The sequence below is a fragment of the Aquarana catesbeiana genome, linkage group LG06 (genome assembly GCF_042186555.1).
Source record: "Aquarana catesbeiana isolate 2022-GZ linkage group LG06, ASM4218655v1, whole genome shotgun sequence".
Taxonomy (NCBI): Eukaryota; Metazoa; Chordata; class Amphibia; order Anura; family Ranidae; genus Aquarana; species Aquarana catesbeiana.
The window spans coordinates 39064780-39088272 of record NC_133329.1 but is presented as its reverse complement, the minus strand read 5'-3'; the positions used below and the strand labels follow the sequence as shown (position 1 = coordinate 39088272).

The 23493-nt window shown below is 41.1% G+C and overlaps 1 protein-coding gene across 47 annotated transcripts in view; it reads right to left on the bottom strand.

Annotated features, from left to right (window-relative positions):
* Positions 1-23493, bottom strand: part of LOC141148329 (interferon-induced very large GTPase 1-like) — a 420233-nt gene that overhangs the window by 185115 nt on the left and 211625 nt on the right. For 23 of the 47 annotated variants that reach the window (XM_073635660.1, XM_073635670.1, XM_073635662.1 and 20 more), the window contains 4 exons: positions 14210-14257; positions 13813-13860; positions 8017-8064; positions 7612-7659 (listed from right to left, as the gene is read on the bottom strand). The exons of 3 other annotated variants lie outside the window; for them this stretch is intronic. In XM_073635660.1, the coding sequence (XP_073491761.1) occupies positions 7612-7659; positions 8017-8064; positions 13813-13860; positions 14210-14257 (192 nt within the window). The remainder of the gene's footprint in view (positions 1-7611; positions 7660-8016; positions 8065-13812; positions 13861-14209; positions 14258-23493) is intronic. 21 more of the 47 variants (XM_073635674.1, XM_073635694.1, XM_073635684.1 and 18 more) reach the window with 6 other exon arrangements.

Sequence of the window (23493 nt, the reverse complement as noted above, 5' to 3'; positions counted from 1 at the left end):
AGATAAACACTATATTTAGGCGATTAATATGACAGAACAAAACCCCTCGTATCAAACTGGAGACTTTACAGCACCCCACAAATGCCGGCGGCCTGGCAGTTCCTAATCCTAGGCTATATTTTCTCGCCTCCCAATTACAGCATTTTGCCGGATGGGAGTCTGAACAGATATCCTTTCCTGCTCGACGATTATTTTCTTTTGCATTTAAGGGTCGGTCTCCACTCTTTGTCTTCGATAGTGCAAGAGGGGGTGTCTCGCTTGCTCATATGCCTACTTGTATGTTAATCTGTAAAGTATGGTATACAGTTAAAAAAATGTTGGGTGTCTCATATCCCACTAGATACACTCCCATATGGGAAAATGATAAACTTTCTCAAATTTCGGCTCTTAGAGGCTTTCAGAGATGGGCAAAACTAGGAATAACTACTTTAGCTCAGCTATATCAGAATGGTATACTTAAATCCTTTGAAGATCTGAGGGGAGAGTTCTCCGTAGAATCCAACTGGTTTTACCAATTCCTTCAATTAAGACATGCTCTACATGCCCAGTTTTCTTCTGCTAAGATATTTTCCCCCTCTATCCCTGTCTTGGATAAAATAGTACGGGCAGGGTCAACAAAGGGTCTTACCTCGGTTACTTATAGGGTACTGTCAGATGGGTTTCTATTGAACTTGCCTATCCATTCTCGGGTTGGCTGGGAGGAAGATATTGGTCCCATCTCTGAGGAGATTTGGGACGATGTCCTCCGGTCCCCGAGCAGGGTGTCTCTTTCTCCAATACACAGACTGACTCAGATTTTTATTCTCCATAGGGTCTATAGAACTCTGCAGTTTCTCTGTGCAATTGAACTGAAATCTGAGCCAGCCTGTGCTAGATGCGGTAACACAGGTACATTAATACATCTTATGGCGATGTCCAAAACTTCAAAGATACTGGGTGGAGGTGATTGTTATCTTAAATAGGGTATTGGATATTAATATTCCAGTTGAACGGCTTATATGTATATTGGGTTACTGTGACACCTCTATCTACACCTTCCCTACTGGTAACACTATACTGTAAGGCGCTCACTTTTTGTTGCCCGTAGACAGATTGCTCTTAAGTAGACCTTTCCACATCCACCGACTGTGTCCGATTGGATTGCAGACCTCAATAGGATCATTCTTTTTGAAAAGCATACATATTCCCTAAGGAAATCCCTGAATAAGTATGATGCTATCTGGTCTAGATGGCTTCAATCTATGACTTAGGTATCATGTCAACCAATGTGTACTGTGTACTTTGTAATGCTGGATATTGTTATTCCTTTTTTTTTTGTGTGTCATATACACTCCGAGTGGGGGTGGGGGGGTTGGCGGGCTTGTTGAATGGAAGGGGTTTGGGGTTTAAATTTTTACTGGGGGGGGGGTTTGGTGTGATTTCTATTTTTGTGGTTTTGTCTGTATTGTGTCAATGTTGTTTTCATATAAAATAATAAAAAAGGATTTAATTAAAAAAGAAGTTTACCGGTACTTTAGGCTCTTTACCAGTGCCGGCCCAAGACATTGTGCTGCCTGGTACCAAGAATGAAATGCTGCCCCCCCACCAAAAAAAAATCACGCCCATGAAAATAATTAGCATACTTTTCCACAGTCTCCCAGTCCATTATTCGGCTATATTGTTATACTCCAGGTGTTAGCAAGTAATGATCTCTTGAGCAATGTAAGATACTTTCTCCCCAGCAATACAAAGCAGACATTTTTATCACTAGTAGTGTTATAGATTATATAATGGAAAATGTGGGATTGGTTGAAATAAAATGCAGAGCAAATAAACAGAATATTGTAAATGCTTCTCTTCCTATCAACACATGCTCACTTTTTCTTTATTCCATGCCATACAACTACTGGGTAAAAGGAGAATATCTGGTTCTTTCAGCCCCGCACGCTCCTGTCCCCAATCGGATAGTGTCCGCCCTGTACTGTGCAGGCGCAGCGCTTGCGCAGTAGGGAGGACAAAGGAGACGCCGAAAGTCTCTGAACATGAACAGCAGGAGCGCATTGCGCAGGCCCTGTGTAGAGCTGATTTTCTGAGACTTTCGGCGTCTCCTTTGTATTCTGTACCACGCAAGAGCTGCGCCTTCGCAGTACAGGGCGGACACCTTTCTCTGCAGAACTAGGGGCTCCTCTCAGTGGGATCCGCAGCGGAGCGGGCGGAAGGGGCTGGCAATTTGCCGCCCCGCTGAAAGTGCCGCCTGGAGCCACCGCTCCATCAGGTCCCATGGTAGGGCCGGCCCTGCTCTTTACCCGTTTTAGGAAGTGTGACCACAAATGCTTTCAGCATCTCTTTGGGGAACAACTTATCAGACACTGAATCTTGGAACAAAGTTACCAAATGTGGTGAAAGAGTTTGTTTAAAAATGTGTAGTATTTATTAGTGAACTCGTCTAGTCCAGATGATTCAGAGGAAAGAGAATCTATAACCTTTTTAATGTTGAGGGCTGTAAATGGAGAGTTAAGCATCTCCAATTGTGTGCTTGATAGAGTTAGGAGGTGTAGTTGTGCAAAAAAGGACTGGATGGAAGTTTCTGAGGGTTGAGGTGTAGAGGTATCCTCTTTCAGGTTATATAGGGATAATAATCCACAAAGGCATCCGCTATGGCTTGAGGATTTAAAAGTTTGCGTTTGTTTAAAACGATGGAAAAGATGTGGAATTTGAGCTTTAGCTCTTTGCATTGTAATCCTATTAGCTAAAAATTTGGCTGTAGGGTGCCTTGTTTTGATGAGCGTAAAAGCTCAATCTAAGAGGTTTAAGAAGTCTATCATGTTTAAAATAAATTGTTTATTTAATACTTTAAATATATTTTGCCTCTTTCAATTTATTTTCTCACTATTTATTTATATACTTTCATCAGAGTAGTTCAGTGTCACCATGGTAACACGACATTACTCTAGGGGGGGGTGGAACGTGATAGCTGTGGGCCAATCACAATTACATTCATTCATAACAGCTATTTTGACATTGTGTACATGTGATCGCATAGCGATCATGTGATCCCTGGGCCACTCGAAGTGACCCAGTACAGGGAGTCGCGGTGCCCTCCTGGGTCTGTACAAGCAAAATGTATGCCTGTATGTGCCACCCGCCCACAGTAAATGTACTGTGGGCAGTCGGAAAGAGGATAATATTGGATTATATTTTAACCATGCAAGATAGTGGTGTGGGTTATTATACCACAAAAAGAAACAAATTTGTTAAATATTAAACAGTTCCAAAATTCTACCTCTAGAGATGTTATAATAAAAATATTTGCTTCCAAAAGATGTCTAGACATATGTTTGCTTGCCAAAAATGAAAATAAAAATCAAAGTAATGAAGAAACATTTATTTCCCATTGTTGCTGGCTAATAAATAACACCTACTGTATACTACAGCGCTTGTCTGCATTTGTCTAGGTTGAAAATATCTTTAAAAGTTAGTATAATATGTCGTTTTCAGAAGTGAAGCAAGAAATTACAAATGTTCAGCAGTGTACGAGATGTTTTAAAATCAACCAAAATGTTTGATTTAAGTTTAATTTCTTTTGTGACTAAATAGTGCCTGCAGAGTAGAGCCCGATGAGCGGCAAGGAACCCAGAGATAAGAGGGTTGGAATGGATGGCCTCTGCCAATAGCTGTATCATTAAAGGATAAGTTTACCTTTGGGAACATGTTACATGTTCCCAGTGCTGCAGCCGCCATCCGCTGCTCCTCCCTCCCTGTGGTAGCAGTATAGGGAGAAGTCCCATGTACTAGCTGCCACTATTTGAAAACAGCCATGTGTCTGACTGAACTACCATACTACTATACCATACCATACCATGAACTACTATAGTTCTCAATGAACTACCATATCGTTGTGGAGCACTGTGGTAGTTAATTGAGTCTTCCTGTCAGGAAGTATCGGATTATCCATATAGGATGTATGGGTAGTGACAGTGTGCAAGAGATCTGCATGGTATCAGTGATCTGCAGCTTTTCATACCCCTGCAACAAAAAATAATAAATGCACATTTTTTTAACCTGCAAAAAAAATGCATTTATAATTTTTTTATAAAAAGTGAACTTATCCTTTAAGCGAAAAATCAACGGAAAAAGCAGATAACCCTGTCTTGTACCATTTGAGATCCCAAATGTCTTGGATAGAAGGCTGGAGGTGTAGACCTGTGCAGATGGTTCCAGATAGAGTGCTAGGATTGGCAGAAAGAATTGATCCCTTAAAACGAAATTTCTCCAGAACCATTCACATGTGTCGCCAGTGGACTCTATCAAATGTCTTCTATGCATTTATAGAGAGAAGCAGAGAAGGCGTTCGAGTTGTCTCCACATGGTGCAGGATATTGATGATACGTCTCGTAGCATCTGCTGTTTGTCTGTTTTTTGTGAATCATAACTGATCTGGTTTTACTAAAGTAGGGATAATCTCAATCAAATGGTTTGCCAGCAACTTAGCATAAATATTCACATCCAAATTTAACAGGGATATAGGTCAGAAGTTTACCGGTACTTTAGGCTCTTTACCCGTTTTAGGAAGTGTGACCACAAATGCTTTCAGCATCTCTTTGGGGAACAACTTATCAGACACTGCATCTTGGAACAAAGTTACCAAATGTGGTGAAAGAGTTTATTCAAAAATTTGTAGTATTTTTTAGTGAACTTGTCTGGTCCAGATGATTTACCTGAGAAAAGAGAATCTATAACCTTTTTAATTTTGAGGGCTGTAAATGGAGAGTTAAGCATCTCCAATTGTGTGGTTGATAGAGTTAGGAGGTGTAGTCGTGCCAAAAAGGACTGGATGGAAGTTTCAGAGGGTTGAGGTGTAGAGGCATCCTCTTTCAGGTTATATAGGAATAATAATCCACAAAGGCATCCGCTATGGCTTGAGGATTTAAAAGTTTGCGTTTGTTTAAAAGGATGGAAAAGATGTGGAATTTGAGCTTTATCTCTTTGCATTGTAATCCTATTAGCTAAAAATTTGGCTGTAGGGTGCTTGTTTTGATGAGCGTAAAAGCTCAATCTAAGAGGTTTAAGAAGTCTATCATGTTTAACCACTTGACATCCGCACTATGGCCGAATGATGGTCACAGCGCGGACCTGAATTTCCGGGAGGCCGTCATATGATGGGCTCCCCTGTGTACGCGCCCAGGAGGGTGCGCGCTGAGCAGGGCGCACGCCAAGCGCGCTGTGATCACCGAGTCACTGAGACTCGGGTGATCACCATTCCGAGTAAGGGGCCGGTCCCGGTCCTTACCATGTGATCAGCTGTCAGCCAATGACAGCTGATCACATGATGTAAACAAAAGATCGGTAATCGTTTTTTGTTTTTTTTTCTACTCGCGCTGATAGCTTGAGTAGAAAAAAAAGCCAATCACCAGCTCAGCTGCAAGGGACATCGGTCCCAAAGTGGAAGAGGCACATCTACCTCATCTGTGTCACCTGCCATTGCCACCTAACAATGCCCACAAGTGCCACCTATCAATGTCCACAAGTGCCACCTATCAATGTCCACAAGTGCCACCTATCAATGTCCACAAGTGCCACCTATCAATGTCCACAAGTGCCACCTATCAATGTCCACAAGTGCCACCTATTAATGCCCACCAGTAGTGCCAATCAGTGCCACCCAGCAGTGCTGCCTATCAGTGTAACTGATCAGTGCCCATCACTGCCACCTATCAGTGCCGCCTCATCAGCGTACATCAAAGGAGAAAAATTACCTGTTTTAAATTTTTTATAACAAAATATAAATTTTTTATTTTTTTTTAAATTCAGCCTTTTTACATTTTTTTAACAAAAAATAAAAACTGCAGAAGTGATCAAATACCACCAAAAGAAAGCTCTATTTGTGGAAAAAAAATGATAAAAATTTAATTTGGGTACAGTGTTGTATGACCGCGCAATTGTCATTCAAAGTGCGTCAGTGCTGAAAGCGGAATATTGGTCTGGATAGGAGGGGGGTTTAAGTGTCCAGTAAGCAAGTGGTTAAATAATTATTTTATTTAATATTTGTAATATATTTTGACTTTTTAAATTATTTTCTCACTATTTATTTATATACTTTCATCAGAGTAGTTCAGTGTCACCATGGTAATTAGTGTGGGGGGGGGGGAGATATAAAGGAATTTTTTTAGACTCTGATTGCTGTTACAATGACAGCCATTGTAACAGCAATGTTTTGAATTGTTATGAATGGGTTATATTCATGACAGATGTCATTACTAATGATCTGTGATTGGCTACAGCTTGTACAGGGTGCTGGGCTTATTCCAGGTACCACGTGATAGCTGTGGGCCAATCACAATTATTGAATTTCATTCATAACAGCTATTTTGACAGCTATTTTGACATTGTGTACATGTGATCGCATAGCGATCACATGATCCCTGGGCCACTCGAAATTGCCCGGTACAGGGAGCCGCGGTGCCCTACTGGGTCTGTACAGGCAAAATGTATGCCTGTATGTGCCACCCGCCCACAGTAAATGTACTGTGGGCGGTCGGCAAGAGGATAATATTGGATTATATTTTAACCATGCAAGATAGTGGTGTGGGTTATTATATCACAAAAAGAAACACATTTATTACATATTAAACAGTTCCAAAATTCCACCTCTAGAGATGTTATAATAAAAATATTTGCTTCCAAAAGATGTCTAGACATATGTTTGCTTGCCAAAAATGAAAATAAAAATCAAAGTAATGAGGAGATATTTATTTCCCATTGTTGCTGGCTAATAATTAACACCTACTGTATACTACAGTGCTTGTCTGCATTTGTCTAGGTTGAAAATATCGTTAAAAGTTAGTATAATATGTCGTTTTCAGAAGTGAAGCGAGAAATTACAAATGTTCAGCAGTGTACGAGATGTTTTAAAATCAACCAAAATGTTTGATTTAAGTTTAATTTCTGTTGTGAATAAATAGTCAGTGCCTGCAGGGTAGAGCCAATTGTTGATTAATAATCGAAAAAGAACATTCAACTTAGAGAGAGGGTGGAAGCTCAGTGCTGGCTGTTCCCTCCCACACAGGAATGGTCATAAATTGGGCTTCAGACTGGGGTGGAGCTGCAGTCGGCTTTACATAAAAAAGAGGAGCTTTTACACTGCAATCGGGACGCCTATCAGTTCTTTAAACACTTGGTCCCCTGGGAAATAAATCAAAGTTTTAAAAATGATGTGAGAGTTCATTTATGGCAATAAGTTCGCATCCGTCCTGGCAGATCGGATCGGATGAGATCTGATGAAAACGGACATGCTGGCTGTTTTCGTCCGATCCCTCCATAGGAATCAGCGGCGCTCTGACAGGCCCCTCCCCGCGCAATGAGCAGAGACGGACCTGTCATCCACCGGCTCAGCGGAGATCAATGAAGAGATCACCTGCTGAGCTGGCGGACTATGCTGAGCGAATCCGCCTTGTGTGAATGAGGCTTTAGACCAAAATGAACTCTCAGCAAAGGAATTAGGTCAAAAAATCATTAATCTATGATACAATCCAATAAAGTAATAAATAATCGTTTAAAACATCTCTTATTCTACTATTTGTGCTCACTTATCATTACATTCCTCAGCCATATAGTATATAGTCATATACTGACCTAGATCCGACAGTGTTTGTGTTGTCTCTTCTTTCCTGAATTCTTTTCCTGGAAAAAAATATTGTTAAATATTAGCACACATATAAATTTCAGAAAATAAACTACATTTACAAGTAGCATTCTACAAATAAAGCTAATACAAATGTAATAAATCTCAAATGTTCATATACTGTAAAATGTAGTTCCTAAAATGAAAATGAGAAAATGTTAAAAAAAACATTGTGAGAAATATTCTTGAAATATTAAACTACTATTAAACTTCTTTACAAAATAAATTAGGCCAGACAATAATGAACCTATAATACAATCAATTATAATTGTAAATACACTAATCATTCAAAACATCTCCTATTCTGCTATTTGTGTTCATAAATTGTTACATTCCTCAGCCAGTCATATACTGACCTAGATCCGGTAGGGTTTGTGTTGTCTCTTCCTTCCTGAATTCTTTTCCTGGTGGGAAATATTGTTCCATATTAGTACACTTGTAACTTTTAGAAAATAAACTACGTATAAAAGCAATAATCTATGACAAAGAAATACAATACATCTTAAATGGTGACCCCTTCACACAGACAGTAAGCAAATATGCGGCCTCACTGGACTGGGCATATATGCATATCTGTCTTTGTGCTGGGAGCACACTGGACAGCACACTCCCAGCACAGAGACTGGGGTCTGAATGGGAGCCTAACGATTGGGACCCAGAACTCCCGCTTCTGGGTCACCTATATGCTGTGATAACCTCTGACTGTCTTTACAGCTGTTTAAAAGCATTGCTTGATTACTTCTGCCTTACTTCCTGGTCAGATTTTAGGTCATGACACAGGAGGAAGTTGACTAGCTGATCTCATTAGCACACACCCTGCATTATCTACCTTCAGCTGGTCATTTCCTTCCTGTGTCATGAACTAAAGTCTGACCAGGAAGTAAGGCAGAAGTAATCGAGCAGTGTTTTTAAACAGCTATGAAGAGAGTTAGGTAAGTGTGTGTAGAATAAACGGAAAGCTGTTTTATTTTTGCAAAATAAGTACATTAATGCTTTATTGGTACTAGGGGAGCTGGAATTTAGAAAAAGAAAAAGGTGAACAAAGGTGAACTTATCCTTTAAGGAGTGGGTTGGTTTTCACAAACACCATATTCTGTTAGAGTAGGTTGTAAAACAGGGAGATTCCTCTAGTTTTTGTAGAAGTGGAGGAAAAGAATGTCCAAGTTGATAAATCAGTGGAAATATAGGAAGAGGGTGCTTACACAAATATTTTGCTATATGAATATTAGCTTTGGAAAAACCATATTTCATTCTCAGAACAGACATTTCTTTTACCAATGTGCCATTGAAAAGGTCATCTACCCACCTCACTCCAAGGTCTACCGCGTTCCAAAGTTTAAAATAAGGGGGGATAAGTTCTAATGTTTCTATAGGCATGCATATATTGAGCAAGGAGGTACGTGTGTTTAAAGGTAGTAGATTCAAGTCTATTGGTTTTCAGACATCCGCTATAAGCAGTAAGAGTAGATTGGAAGTCCCCACTAGATACTGCTTGACTTCTACCCATAAAATCTCAGATTGAGGATTAAACCAGTATTTTAATTGCGCTAAATGGGTGGCAGGGTAATACTCCTGGAGATCCACCAGGTCCACACCTCTGACTTTCCTATAGCGGATGAGATGTATATGAGAACATCTCGCTCTTTTGCATTGCCAGATGTACCATTTGAGGAACGCTGACATGGAACGTATAATTCTGGGCTTGTGGAGGATTGGTAATGTATGAAAGACATAGACTATTTTAAGAAGGATCATCATTTTAAAAGGGGACAAGCATTGGAGCTCCGTATGGATTTTCTCAATAAGGGGTTTAAAATTAGCTTCCTATAGTGTTGCTGTGGAGGATGTTAAAACTATGCTGTGGAGGATGTTAAAACTATGCCCAGATCCGGAGTGCTGTGTTCGGCCCAGGAGTAAGGCAGTTGATTCGTTTAAATTGTGGTGAAAATATCTGTGTACTCCTAGGTCCAAAATCAGAGATTACTTACCTTATTATAGGATAGGGTACTAAAATTTGTTAGAACCCGATGAGCGGCAAGGAACCCAGAGATAAGACGGTTGGAATGGATGGTGTCTCCCAATGGCAGTATCATTAAAGGATAAGTTTACCTTTGGGAACATGTTACATGTTCCCAGTGCTGCAGCCACCATCCGCTGCTCCTCCCTCCCTGTGGCAGCAGTATAGGGAGAAGTTCCATGTACTAGCTGCCACTATTTGAGATCTGCATGGTATCAGTGATCTGCTGCTTTCCATGCTCCTGCAACATAAAATAATAAATGCACATTTTTTTTACCTGCAAAAAAAGTGCATTTATAATTTTTTTTAATAAAAAGTGAACTTATTCTTTAAGCGAAAAATCAATGGAAAAAGCAGATAGCCCTGTCTTGTACCATTTGAGATCCCAAATGTCTTGGATAGAAGGCTGGAGGTGTAGACCTGTGCAGATGGTTCCAGATAGAGTGCTAGGATTGGCAGAAAGAATTGATCCCTTAAAACCAAATTTCTCCAGAACCATTCACATGTGTCGCCAGTGGACTCTATCAAATGTCTTCTATGCATTTATAGAGAGAAGCAGAGAAGGCGTTCGAGTTGTCTCCACATGGTGCAGGATATTGATGATACGTCTGGTAGCATCTGCTGCTTGTCTGTTTTTTGTGAATCATAATTGATCTGGTTTTACTAAAGTATGGATAACCTCAATCAAATGGTTTGCCAGCAACTTAGCATAAATATTCACATCCAAATTTAACAGGGATATAGGTCAGAAGTTTACCGGTACTTTAGGCTCTTTACCCGTTTTAGGAAGTGTGACCACAAATGCTTTCAGCATCTCTTTGGGGAACAACTTATCAGACACTGCATCTTGAAACAAAGTTACCAAATGTGGTGAAAGAGTTTGTTAAAAAAATTGTAGTATTTATTAGTGAACTCGTCTGGTCCAGATGATTTACCTGAGGAAAGAGAATCTATAACCTTTTTAATTTTGAGGGCTGTAAATGGAGAGTTAAGCATCTCCAATTGTGTGGTTGATAGAGTTAGGAGGTGTAGTTGTGCCAAAAAGGACTGGATGGAAGTTTCAGAGGGTTGAGGTGTAGAGGCATCTTCTTTCAGGTTATATAGGAATAACAAATCCACAAAGGCATCCGCTATGGCTTGAGGATTTAAAAGTTTGCGTTTGTTTAAAAGGATGGAAAAGATGTGGAATTTGAGCTTTATCTCTTTGCATTGTAATCCTATTAGCTAAAAATTTGGCTGTAGGGTGCCTTGTTTTGATGAGCGTAAAAGCTCAATCTAAGAGATTTAAGAAGTCTATCATGTTTAACCACTTGACATCCGCACTATGGCCGAATGACAGCCACAGCGCGGACCTGAATTTCCGGGAGGCCGTCATATGATGGGCTCCCCTGTACATGCGCCCAGGAGGGTGCGCGCTGAGCAGGGCGCATGCCAAGCGCGCTGTGATCACCGAGTCACTGAGACTCGGGTGATCACCGATCCGAGTAAGGGGCCGGTCCCGGCCCTTACCATGTGATCAGCTGTCAGCCAATGACAGCTGATCACATGATGTAAACAAAAGATCGGTAATCGTTTTTTTTTTTTTTTCTACTCACGCTGATAGCGTGAGTAGAAAAAACAAGCCAATCACCAGCTCAGCTGCAAGGGACATCGGTCCCAAAGTGGAAGAGGCACATCTGCCTCATCTGTGTCACCTGCCATTGCCACCTAACAGTGCCCACAAGTGCCACCTATCAATGCCCACAAGTGCCACCTACCAATGCCCACAAGTGCCACCTATCAATGTCCACAAGTGCCACCTATCAATGTCCACAAGTGCCAGCTATTAATGCCCACCAGTAGTGCCAATCAGTGCCTCCCAGCAGTGCTGCCTATCAGTGTAACTGATCAGTGCCCATTATTGCCACCCATCAGTGCCCAATCACTGCCATCTATCAGTGCCCATCAGTGCCGCCTCATCAGCGTACATTAAAGAAGGAGAAAAATTACCTGTTTTAAATTTTTTATAACAAAATATAATTTTTTTTTTTTTTTTTTTTTTAATTCAGGCTTTTTACATTTTTTTAACAAAAAATAAAAACCGCAGAGGTGATCAAATACCACCAAAAGAAAGCTCTATTTGTGGGAAAAAAATGATACAAATTTCATTTGGGTACAGTGTTGTATGACCGCGCAATTGTCATTCAAAGTGCGTCAGTGCTGAAAGCGGAAAATTGGTCTGGATAGGAGGGGGGTTTAAGTGTCCAGTAAGCAAGTGGTTAAATAATAATTTTATTCAATATTTTAAATAGATTTTGACTTTTTAAATTATTTTCTCACTATTTATATACTTTCATCAGAGTAGTTCAGTGTCACCATGGTAACAGGGCATTAGTGTGGGGGGGGGATATAAAGGGATTTTTTTAGACTCTGATTGCTGTTACAATGACAGCCATTGTAACAGCAATGTTTTGAATTGTTATGAATGGGTTATATTTATGACAGATGTCATTACTAATGATCTGTGATTGGCTACAGCTAATCACATTGTACAGGGTGCTGGTCTTATTCCAGGTACCACGTGATAGCTGTGGGCCAATCACAATTACATTAATTCATAACAGCTATTTTGACATTGTGTACATGTGATCGCATAGCGATCACATGATCCCTGGGCCACTCGAAATTGCCCGGTACAGGGAGCCGCGGTGCCCTACTGGGTCTGTACAGGCAAAATGTATGCCTGTATGTGCCACCCGCCCACAGTAAATGTACTGTGGGCAGTCGGCAAGAGGATAATATTGGATTATATTTTAACCATGCAAGATAGTGGTATGGGTTATTATATCACAAAAAGAAACACATTTATTACATATTAAACAGTTCCAAAATTCCACCTCTAGAGATGTTATAATAAAAATATTTGCTTCCAAAAGATGTCTAGACATATGTTTGCTTGCCAAAAATGAAAATAAAAATCAAAGTGATAAGGAAATATTTATTTCCCATTGTTGCTGGCTAATAAATAACACCTACTGTATACTACAGCGCTTGTCTGCATTTGTCTAGGTTGAAAATATCATTAAAAATTTGTATAATATGTCGTTTTCAGAAGTGAAGCGAGAAATTACAAATGTTCAGCAGTGTACGAGATGTTTTAAAATCAACCAAAATGTTTGATTTAAGTTTAATTTCTGTTGTGAATAAATAGTCAGTGCCTGCAGGGTAGAGCCAATTGTTGATTTATAATCGAAAAAGAACATTGAACTTAGAGAGAGGGAGGAAGCTCAGTGCTGGCTGTTCCCTCCCACACAGGAATGGTCATAAATTGGGCTTCAGACTGGGGTGGAGCTACAGTCGGCTTTACATAAAAAAGAGGAGCTTTTTTACTGCAATCTGGACACCTATCAGAGCTGCAAACACTCGGTCCCCTGGGAAATAAATCAGAGAGTTCAGAGTTTAGAGAGTTCATTTATGGCGATACGTTTACATCTGTCCTGGCAGATCGGATCGGATGAGATCTGATGAAAATGGACATGCTGTCCGTTTTCGTCCGATCCCTCCATAGGAATCAGTGGAGCTCTAACAGGCCCCTCCCCACTCAGTGAGCAGAGACGGACCTGTCATCTGCCGGCTCAGTGGAGATCAGTGGAGAGATCTCCTGCTGAGCTGGCAGACTCTGCTGAGCGGATCCGCCTCATGTGAATGAGGCCTTATGCCCCATAGACACAATGAGATTATCGGACAAATGATCGTCCGTTTTTTAGTGCATGCTGATCTCAGATCGAATCTGATGAGTTTACCAAAGTCACGAAAATTCCCGCACGACAGAAATAAAATTCGGAAGTGATGTCATGTGTTGTAATGCATTTGTATTGCATTTTCGAAACGATAGTTGTACTGATTATACGAAAATCGTACGAAAAAAAAATTCCTGCATTTCCGATAGAATACTATAGGATGAACTGTCCAGATCGGCTCTCGAAAGCTCTGTACTAACGATCCGATTATCGTACAATCACTTCGAAAGCGGTATTTTGAAATCTCAGCAAAGAGGTAAAAAAATCATGAATCTATGATACAATCCAATAAAGTACTACTATTTGTGCTCACTTATTACATTCCTCAGCCATATAGTATATAGTTATATACTGACCTAGATCCGGCAGTGTTTGTGTTGTCTCTTCTTTCCTGAATTCTTTTCCTGGAAAAAATATTGTTAAATATTAGCACACATGAAACTTTCAGAAAATAAACTACATTTACAAGTAGCAATCTACAAATAAAGCTAATACAAATGTAGTAAATCTCAAATGTTCATATACTGTAAAATGTAGTTCCTAAAATTAAAATGAGAAAATGTTAAAAAACATTGTGAGAAATCTTCTTGCAATATTAAACTACTATTAAACTTCTTTAGAAAATAAATTAGGCCAGACAATAATGAACCTATAATACAATCAATTACAATTGTAAATAATCGTTCAAAACATCTCCTATTCTGCTATTTGTGTTCATATATTGTTACATTCCTCAGCCAGTCATATACTGACCTAGATCCGGTAGGGTTTGTGTTATCTCTTCCTTCCTGAATTCTTTTCCTGGTGGGAAATATTGTTCCATATTAGCACACATGTAACTTTTAGAAAATGAACTACATATAAAAAGAAATAATCTATGACAAAGAAATATAATACATCCTAAATGTTGACCCCTTCACACAGACAGTACGCAAGTATGCAGCCTCACTGGACTGGGCATATATGCATGTCTGTCTTTGCGCTGGGAGCGTGCTGCACAGCACGCTCCCAGCACAGAGACTGGGGTCTGAATGGGCGCCTAACGATTGGGACCCAGAACTCCAGCTTACAGGTCACCTGTATGCTGTGATAACCTCTGACTGTCTTCACAGCTGTTTGAAAGCATTGCTTGATTACTTCTGCCTTTCTTCCTGGTTAGACTTTAGGTCATGACACAGGAAGAAGTTGACTAGCTGATCTCATTAGCATACACCCTGCATTATCTACCTTCAGCTGGTCATCCCCTTCCTGTGTCATGACCCTAAAGTCTGACCAGGAAGTAAGGCAGAAGTAATCGAGCAGTGTTTTTAAACAGCTATGAAGAGAGTTAGGTAAGTGTGTGTAGAATAAAGTTAAAGCTGTTTTATTTTTGCAAAATAAGTACATTAATGCTTTATTGGTACTAGGGGAGCTGGAATTTAGAAGAAAAAAAAGGTGAACAAAGGTGAACTTATCCTTTAACCACTTCAATACCAGGCACTTAGACACCTTCCCGCCCAGGCCAATTTTCAGCTTTCAGTGCTGTCGCAGTTTGAATGACAATTGCGCGGTCATGCTACACTGTACCCAAACAAATTTTTTATCATTTTGTTCCCACAAATAGAGCTTTCTTTTGGTAGTATTTGATCACCTTTGCGGTTTTTATTTTTTGCGCAACAAATAAAAAAAACAGAAAATGTTGAAAAAAAACAAGTTTTTCTTTGTTTCTGTTAAAACTTTTTGTAAATAAGTAGGTTTTCTTCTTCAATGACGGGCACTGATATGGCTGCACTGACGGGCACTGATACGGCGGCACTGATGGGCACCGATGAGGTGGCACTGATGAGGTGGCACTGACGGGCACTGATGATGGGCACTGATAGGTGGCACTGATGGGCACTGATAGGTGGCACTGATGGGCACTGATAGGTGGCACTGGTATGCGGCACTGATGGGCACTCATAGGTGGCACAGATGGGCACTTATAGGCGGCACTGATGGGCACTGATAGGTGGCATTGATGGGAACTCGTAGGTGGCATTGATGGTTACTTATGGGTGGCACTGATAGTTGGCACAGATGGGCACGGATGGGCACTGATAGATGGGCACTGATGGGCACTGATGGGCACGGATGGGCACTGACAGGTGGCATGAATGGACACTGATGGGTAGCACTGATGGCATTACTTGTTTGCAGTGATGCCCCTAAGGGTGGCATTGCTGGGCATCACTGCAACATAATTGTGCCAATCAGTGCCCATTTGTGGGCACTGATTGGCACAGATTTGGCACACTGGGCACATGTGGATGGCCATGGGGTACATACCTGGCCATCCACATGTTGCCCCTTCCCCGGTGGTCCTAGTGGTGATCCCTGGTGGTCCAGTGTGGTGATCTGCGGGGGGACTGCGCTGATAAACAATCAGCGCAGACCCCCCCTGCCAGTAGAGCCGGCGATCGGCTCTCCTCTACTTGCGTCTGTCAGACGCGAGTGAGGAAGAGCCGATCAACGGCTCTTCCTATTGACAGCGTGATCAGCCATGATTGGACACGGCTGATCACGTGGTAAAGAGCCTCCGCCGGAGGATTTTTACCAAGATCAGTGTAGCGGTGTGTCAGACTGACACACCGCTCCACCGATCGCCGCGATGTGCACCCCCGGCATGTTATCCTGCTGGACGTCATATGACGCCCAGTCAGGATAACAGAACCACTTCCCGGACGTCAATTCGCTATAGGGCGGGCGGGAAGTGGTTAAGGAGTGGGTTGGTTTTCACAAACACCATCTTCTGTTGGAGTAGGTTGTAAAACAGGGAGATTCCTCTAGTTTTTGTAGAAGCAGAGGAAAAGAATGTCCAAGTTGATAAATCAGTGGAAACCACAGGAAGAGGGTGCTTACACAAATATTTTGAAATATGAATATAAGCTTTGGAAAACCCATATTTCATTCTCAGAACAGATATTTCTTTTACCAATGTGCCATTGAAAAGATCATCTACCCACCTCACTCCAAGGTCTACCCAGTTCCCAAGTTTCAAATGAGGGAGGAGAAGTTCTAATGTGTCTATAGGGATGCGTATATTGAGCCTTTGGGTGGCTAGTGACATATTCCGAATTAGTGTTCTTCAAGCCAAACAGGGAGGTACGTGTGTTTAAAGGTAGTAGATTCAAGTCTATTGGTTTTCAGACATCTGCTATGAGCAGTAAGAGTAGATTGGAAGTCCCCACTAGATACTGCTTGACTTCTACAAATAAAACCTCAGATTGAGGTTTAAACCAGTATTTTAATTGCGCTAAATGGGTGGCAGGGTAATACTCCTGGAGATCCACCAGGCCCACACCTCTGACTTTCCTATGGCGGATGAGATGTACATGAGAACATCTCGCTCTTTTGCATTGCCAGATGTATCATTTGAGGAACGCTGAAAGGGAACGTATAGTTTTGGGCTTGTGGAGGATTGGTAATGTATGAAAGACATAGACTATTTTAGGAAGGATCATCACTTCAAAAGGTGACAAGCATTGGAGCTCCATATGGATTTTTTCAATAAGGGGTTTAAAATTGGCTTCCGATAGGGGTAATGTGGAGGATGTCAAAACTATGCCCAGATACAGGGTGCTGTGTTCGGCCCAAGAGTAAGGCAGTTGATTCGTTCAAATTCTGGTGAATATATTTGTGTACTCCTAGGTCCAAAATCAGAGATTACCTTATTATAGGATAGGGTACTAAAATGGGTTAGAACCCGATGAGCGGCAAGGAACCCAGAGATAAGAGTGTTGAAATGGATGGCCTCTGCCAATAGCTGTATCATTAAAGGATAAGTTTACCTTTGGGAACATGTTATATTTTCCCAGTGCTGCAGCCGCCATCCGCTGCTCCTCCCTCCCTGTGGCAGCAGTATAGGCAGAAGTTCCATGTACTAGCTGCTACTATTTGAAAACAGCCGTATGTCTGACTGAACTACCATACTACTATACTATATCATGAACTACTATAGTTCTCAATGAACTAACATGGCGTTGTGGAGCACTGCGGTAGTTAATTGAGTCTTCCTGTCAGGGAGTATCGTATTACCCATATGGGATATACGGGTAAGATGATACACTGACAGTGTGCAAAAGACCTGCATGGTATCAGTGATCTGCTGCTTTCCATGCTCCTGCAACAAAAAATAATAAACCTACAAAAAAATGTGCATTTATAATTTTCTTTTTAAAACTTGAACTTATCCTTTAAGCGAAAAATCTACGGAAAAAGCAGATAACCCTGTCTTGTACCATTTGAGATCCCAAATGTCTTGGATAGGAGGCCGGAGGTGTGGACCTGTGCAGATGGTTCCAGATAGAGTTCTAGGATTGGCAGAAATAATTGATCCCTTAAAACCAAATTTCTCCAGAACCATGTGCCACCAGTGGACTCTATCAAATGTCTTCTCTGCATTTACAGAGAGAAGCAGAGAAGGCGTTCGAGTTGTCTCCGCATGGTGCAGAATATTGATGATACGTCTGGTAGCATCTGCTGCTTGTCTGTTTTTTGTGAATCACAATTGATCTGGTTTTACTAAAGTAGGGATAATCTCAATCAAATGGTTCGCCAGCAACTTAGATTTTCACATCCAAATTTAACAGGGATATGGGTCAGAAGTTTACCGGTACTTTAGGCTCTTTACCCGTTTTAGGAAGTGTGACCACAAATACTTTCAGCATCTCTTTGGGGAACAACTTATCAGACACTGCATCTTGGAACAAAGTTACCAAATGTGGTGAAAGAGTTTGTTCAAAAATTTGTAGTATTTATTAGTGAACTCGTCTGGTCCAGATGATTTACCTGAGGAAAGAGAATCTATAACCTTTTTAATTTTGAGGGCTGTAAATGGAGAGTTAAGCATCTCCAATTGTGTGGTTGATAGAGTTAGGAGGTGTAGTTGTGCCAAAAAGGACTGGATGGAAGTTTCTGATGCCGCGTACACACGAGCAGACTTTACGGCAGACTTGGTCCGGCGTACTGGATTTAGTCGGACAATTCGATCGTATGTGAGCTCCAGCGGACTTTGTTTACTCAAAAGTTGGACGGACTTAGATTTGAAACATGTTTTAAATTTATCCGACGGACTCTTCTTTCTAGCGGACAAACCGGTCGTCTGTGTGCTAGTTCGACGAACTCAAACTGACGCATGCTCTGAAGCAATTACAAGACGGAAGCGCTCGGTCTGGTAAAACTAGCCTTCGTCTTGAAGCTAGCACATTCCTCTTCTGTGGTCTTTTAATACAGCCTTTTTTTAGGATTGATAATGCGAGAGGAATGAAGTTGTTTATCTGCTTTATATTCACACAGAGTTCTCACAAACTTCTTTCTTCATGATTTATCCTCCTGCCATGACTAATATAATATTTTGAAAAAGCCAGATCTCCATAAATTCTAAAAATTTAATTCGATTTTGGACTCATTTTTTTTTTTTATTTCAACACTTATCTATTTTACAATGTGTGTTAAATGATAACCACATTTTGTGGGTGTTTTTTGTGTGTATTTTCAAGTTACCACAATAACATTCATATTTTGTGTTGTTGTAATGAACCTTAATGAGGTTGGTGTCCCTTGTTCATTAGACATAGGGGGGTGTATTTAACAAAGGCAAAATCATTTTTCACTACAAGTGCTAATTCTACATTGAATTCCACAGAAAGAGCATTTTGAAGTGCCTTCGCTGGGGATCCGAGGGGCACATGCAAGGAAGCCCAAAAAATGAAATTAATTTTTATTTCACATGATTTTATGAATAAATCAGCAGAGCTTCCCCTAATTTCAGCTCTTCCCCTCAGATTTACAGCGACTGCACTTCCAACAAGTGCACTTGCTGTGCAATTTCTCAAGTGAACTTTTCACTAGTACTTTTCACTTGATATTCTAAATGATTTAGCCTTTTGTCAAAAACACACATAGGGGTTGATTTACTAAAGGGAAAAAGACTGTGCACTTTGTAAAGTGCAGTTGCCCTCTGCAAGAGCAGTTGCTCCAAAGCTTTAGTAAATGTGCAGAAGCTCTGCTGACTTCCATCATCCAATCATGTGCAAGCAAAAATGTTTTTTTTATCATTTTCCTTGCACAGGATTGGGTACTCTTTGCAAAGTCAAGCTTTTAACTAATTTATGATGCTATGGAGCAAATGCACTTGCAGAGGGCAACTGCCCTCTGCAAAGTTCACAGACTATTTGCTTTTCTCAAATCAACCCCATAGTCTTTTTGACCTGTACCTGCCTACTCCCAAAGAAAATGGCGTTTTTTAATCAAAACACATAGGCAATAATGTAAGGTAACCAAAAATTATTATTTTTTTTTTTTCTACCAAAAATTAGGAAGTCAACACTGGAGACACTTTTAGAATCTGGGAAGCCTTTCGTCCCCCAGGACACACATCAAGTTTGAGGATAAGAAAATTGGTATCTTGCGACTATAGGGAGCACAGGGAGCACAGTCAGACCAGACAGAAGCCACGTAATCACTTTCGACTCTTCCGTGGAGCCTTCCCTCCACGCTTCTCTGCAGCCTTCCCTCCACACTTCTCTGCAGCCTTCCTTGGAGGTTGTGCCTCTGGTGGTGTACTTGGGGCAGGAGGAGGAGGAGGAGTGGCTTCATCTGCCAGATCTGTGGTAGCAGTAAGCTCCCCTCTCAAGCCCTTCTGGTAAGCCTCAAAAATCAGACCCTCACAGAGGAGGCGTTGGCCCTTTTCCAACTCCAGCAATCTGCTGGCTATATAGGTGCCATAAGCCTCCTCGGCATTGGGTGGTTTGCTGAGGATGAGGCTTGCTTCCCGTATGAGGGCTAGGGATTCCTGCTCAGTTGGTGTCATTCTCCTGGGCCTTTTGTGGAGAATGGGGAGGGGAGGCACCTGACACTCCATGCGGCTTCGACTTGCCCCAGCCACAGCCTCCTCCTCTCTCCCACTGGGCAAGGCCTCCTCCTCTCTCCCACTGGGCAAGGCCTCCTCCTGGCTGAGGTCATCCTGTGTAAAAAAAAAGGGACATATAGCTGTAATTTTGTGTTAGGCAATCACACACAATTTTCAGCTCATGACTTTCAAATATAATTACACAAAATAGTAAAGGCTATCTATTTGACACCACCATTATTTCAGCTGATCAACAAGATCTGAAGTTAAAGTATATTTTTGGCCACTACTGTCTAGTGATATGTCTACATATTAATCTTTGTGCAGAAGTCATTTTTTTGAAGCACTTTCAAAATTAACACGTTACCATCATTAATACCATTTACACAATCACAAATTTTTAAAAAAAGGATACCTGGATGAAGCTGGGCGCATCAACTTCATCAATGCTGAAAAGGCCCAGTTCATCCTGGGACTCCTCAGCTGGGGTGGAGGTGGATGGGAAGAGTGGAAGGAAGGCTGGAGGGAAGGGTGGGGGGAAGGGTGGAAAGTGATTGCCTGGCTTCGGTCTGGTCATCCAGGAATCGCAGTTTGTTGTAGTACCACAACTTGGGTACATATACTTGGTCAGCTGCTGCACCGGATCTGAGCGACTCCTGGATTTTATTGTGTTCCCGCTTATACATGTTTCGCAAGATACCAATTTTCTTGTCCACAAACTTGAGGTCTGCCTGGGGGAGTCGAGTCTTCACAAACTCTAAAAGTGTGCCCAGTGTTACCTTCCTAACATCCCTATTATAATATAGGGGGTGTTTGACCTCCCACAGGTTTTTCTTGTCCTGATAGAGCTCAATACATTGGCACAAAAATTCTTCCTCTCTTCATTTTTTCTTCAAGACAAGACAGAAGATCCAAACTAATGTCAGTCACAAATCACAGGATTAATTTTGGTTGTAATCTAGGGGACACATACATACACACACACACACACACACACACACACACCAAACACACACACACACACACACTTTAATCTTACCTTCGTTTCTGATGCTTGCTACTTCCGCACGGACATACGTAGGCCATTGTAACAGCTTTATATACACTGCGCATGTGTCATGCTCCGCCTGCGTCGCCCGCCCCTGACGTTTGTAAGTACGATTTGGCCCCGCCCCTTCACTCTTCCTTGCGCAGTGGGAGTAGATAGCAAAAGATGGCGGAGAGAATCAGTGGAAGTAGCACGGAGGAAAGCCCGGAGCTCCAAACATCCACATCCCGGAGGAGATATAAGGCCACCAACATGGCTTTTGAAGAGATGGTGGAGATGGTGTCCATATTGAGAAGGAACGACTACGATGGCAAAAAAGGACCGTACACACGACCGAATATGCGGAAGGACAAAATAATGTCCTCAGTGGTCACCGCTCTAGAAGAAAAATTTGGCACAAAATGGTCGAAAGAACAATTGAGGAAGCGGTGGTCTGACATCAAAAGTCGGGAGCCAGAACAATATTGGCGAATAAAGAAGCTGCTTAAAAAAAGTAAGTACTTGTTGTGTTTTACTATTGAGATACTTAACTTGCATGCTGATCCTTATTTTTGGACTTTATACAGCATCGTTCGTAAAGACCGTTCTTTGTAAAATATATATGATACTTTAGAAAATGACGTTATTTTTTCGCCAAATACGATGGGACAGGGTTGGACATACATTTATGTCTTGATAATTTGTCAAATTCCCACAATTTGTTGATGTGGTGTAGATGTGTTTGAAAATATAATGCTTCTTCAAAAATGATTCAGTGTAATGTAGGGACAGGACACAGCAGCTGTTTCCACATCTGGACTCACGAGTACTATAGTGTACTATGTGATCATAAAGAAATTTTAGAGGGGTAATACACATAGGAGATCATTGAGGTGTCTGCATCTGTGAAACTTGCCAGAAAATGTGCATTGTTTATAATTGTTGTTCAGAGGGAATGTTCATCCTGTCTTCAAAATTTATTATGATGTAAAAAGGCAATTGGCCACAACTCATAACCAACGTTTAAGTTTATTTATTAAAATCTAAAATATCACTGTGTTTTAACTATACCTTTTGTTCAATTCTCATAGGGGAGAAAAGACTCAGACAACAGTCCAAGGATCCCAGGACCCCCCAAGTCACCAGCCTGAGGCAGAAGATACCCCAAGCCCCAGCCCAAGACCATGCCCACCCGACAAGCTGGAAGAAGGAGAGGTGGAGGAAGTGTGCGAGGTTTCAAGCCCACCAAGTGAGTGACTGACACCCCAGCTTGAGTTAATGTATTTTGGCGTGCATATTGTAAACCTTGTTTTTATTCACTCATTTTAGGTGAGTTTCTGGTTGTGGAAGGCCAAGCGGCAGAGCCCTTCACCACAGACAGTGCGCAAAGACTGATTGGCCAGATAATGCTGTGGAATGGCCAAATCGATAAAATGCGTGACCAAATTCACAGCATGCAACTTCGCCTGGACTCCATGCAACAGGAAATGAAGAACATGATTGATGTTTTGGGCCGAATATAATCACGTTTGGCCTAAAAACATCAATCATGTTCTTCATTTCCTTGGGAAGTTTGTTTTTTGCCAAAAATGTTTTTTTAATTTTTGGGGTATCCCCAAATTTACATTCTGATGCACACGGTGTGTCATCATGTGCTATCTTCCATCATGGGTTATCAATGTACTTGTTTTGTGTTTGCAACCCCTTCATCCTGAAAATTCTTTGGTGGTGATAGGAACCAAAAAAGGATTGCACACACAAAACACGTACATTGCTCACCCATGATAGGTGATAGCACATGTTGACTTGACCCTTTTGTAAAGCTCAATTTTGAGCATATTCAAAATGAACGATTTCCAAGGGTGACATCACATGCACCGTTCTCTAAATGTTGAACTTTGTAAGTTCTTTAATCTTTTTTTTTGTTTATAAAAACACTGTTGTGTATGTAAATCTTTTTAGAAAGGTCTATATATTTGCTAAAATATGCCTTTAATAATTTTGTAAACAAACAATTTTTTACACAACGTAATAGATTTTAAACCAAAAACCATAAAAAAATAAAAAAAATGCACCTTTCAATGTGCACAAAGTAAAATTTTGTTCAGAATACAATGTGTGTGGCTGATTATTGAAGTC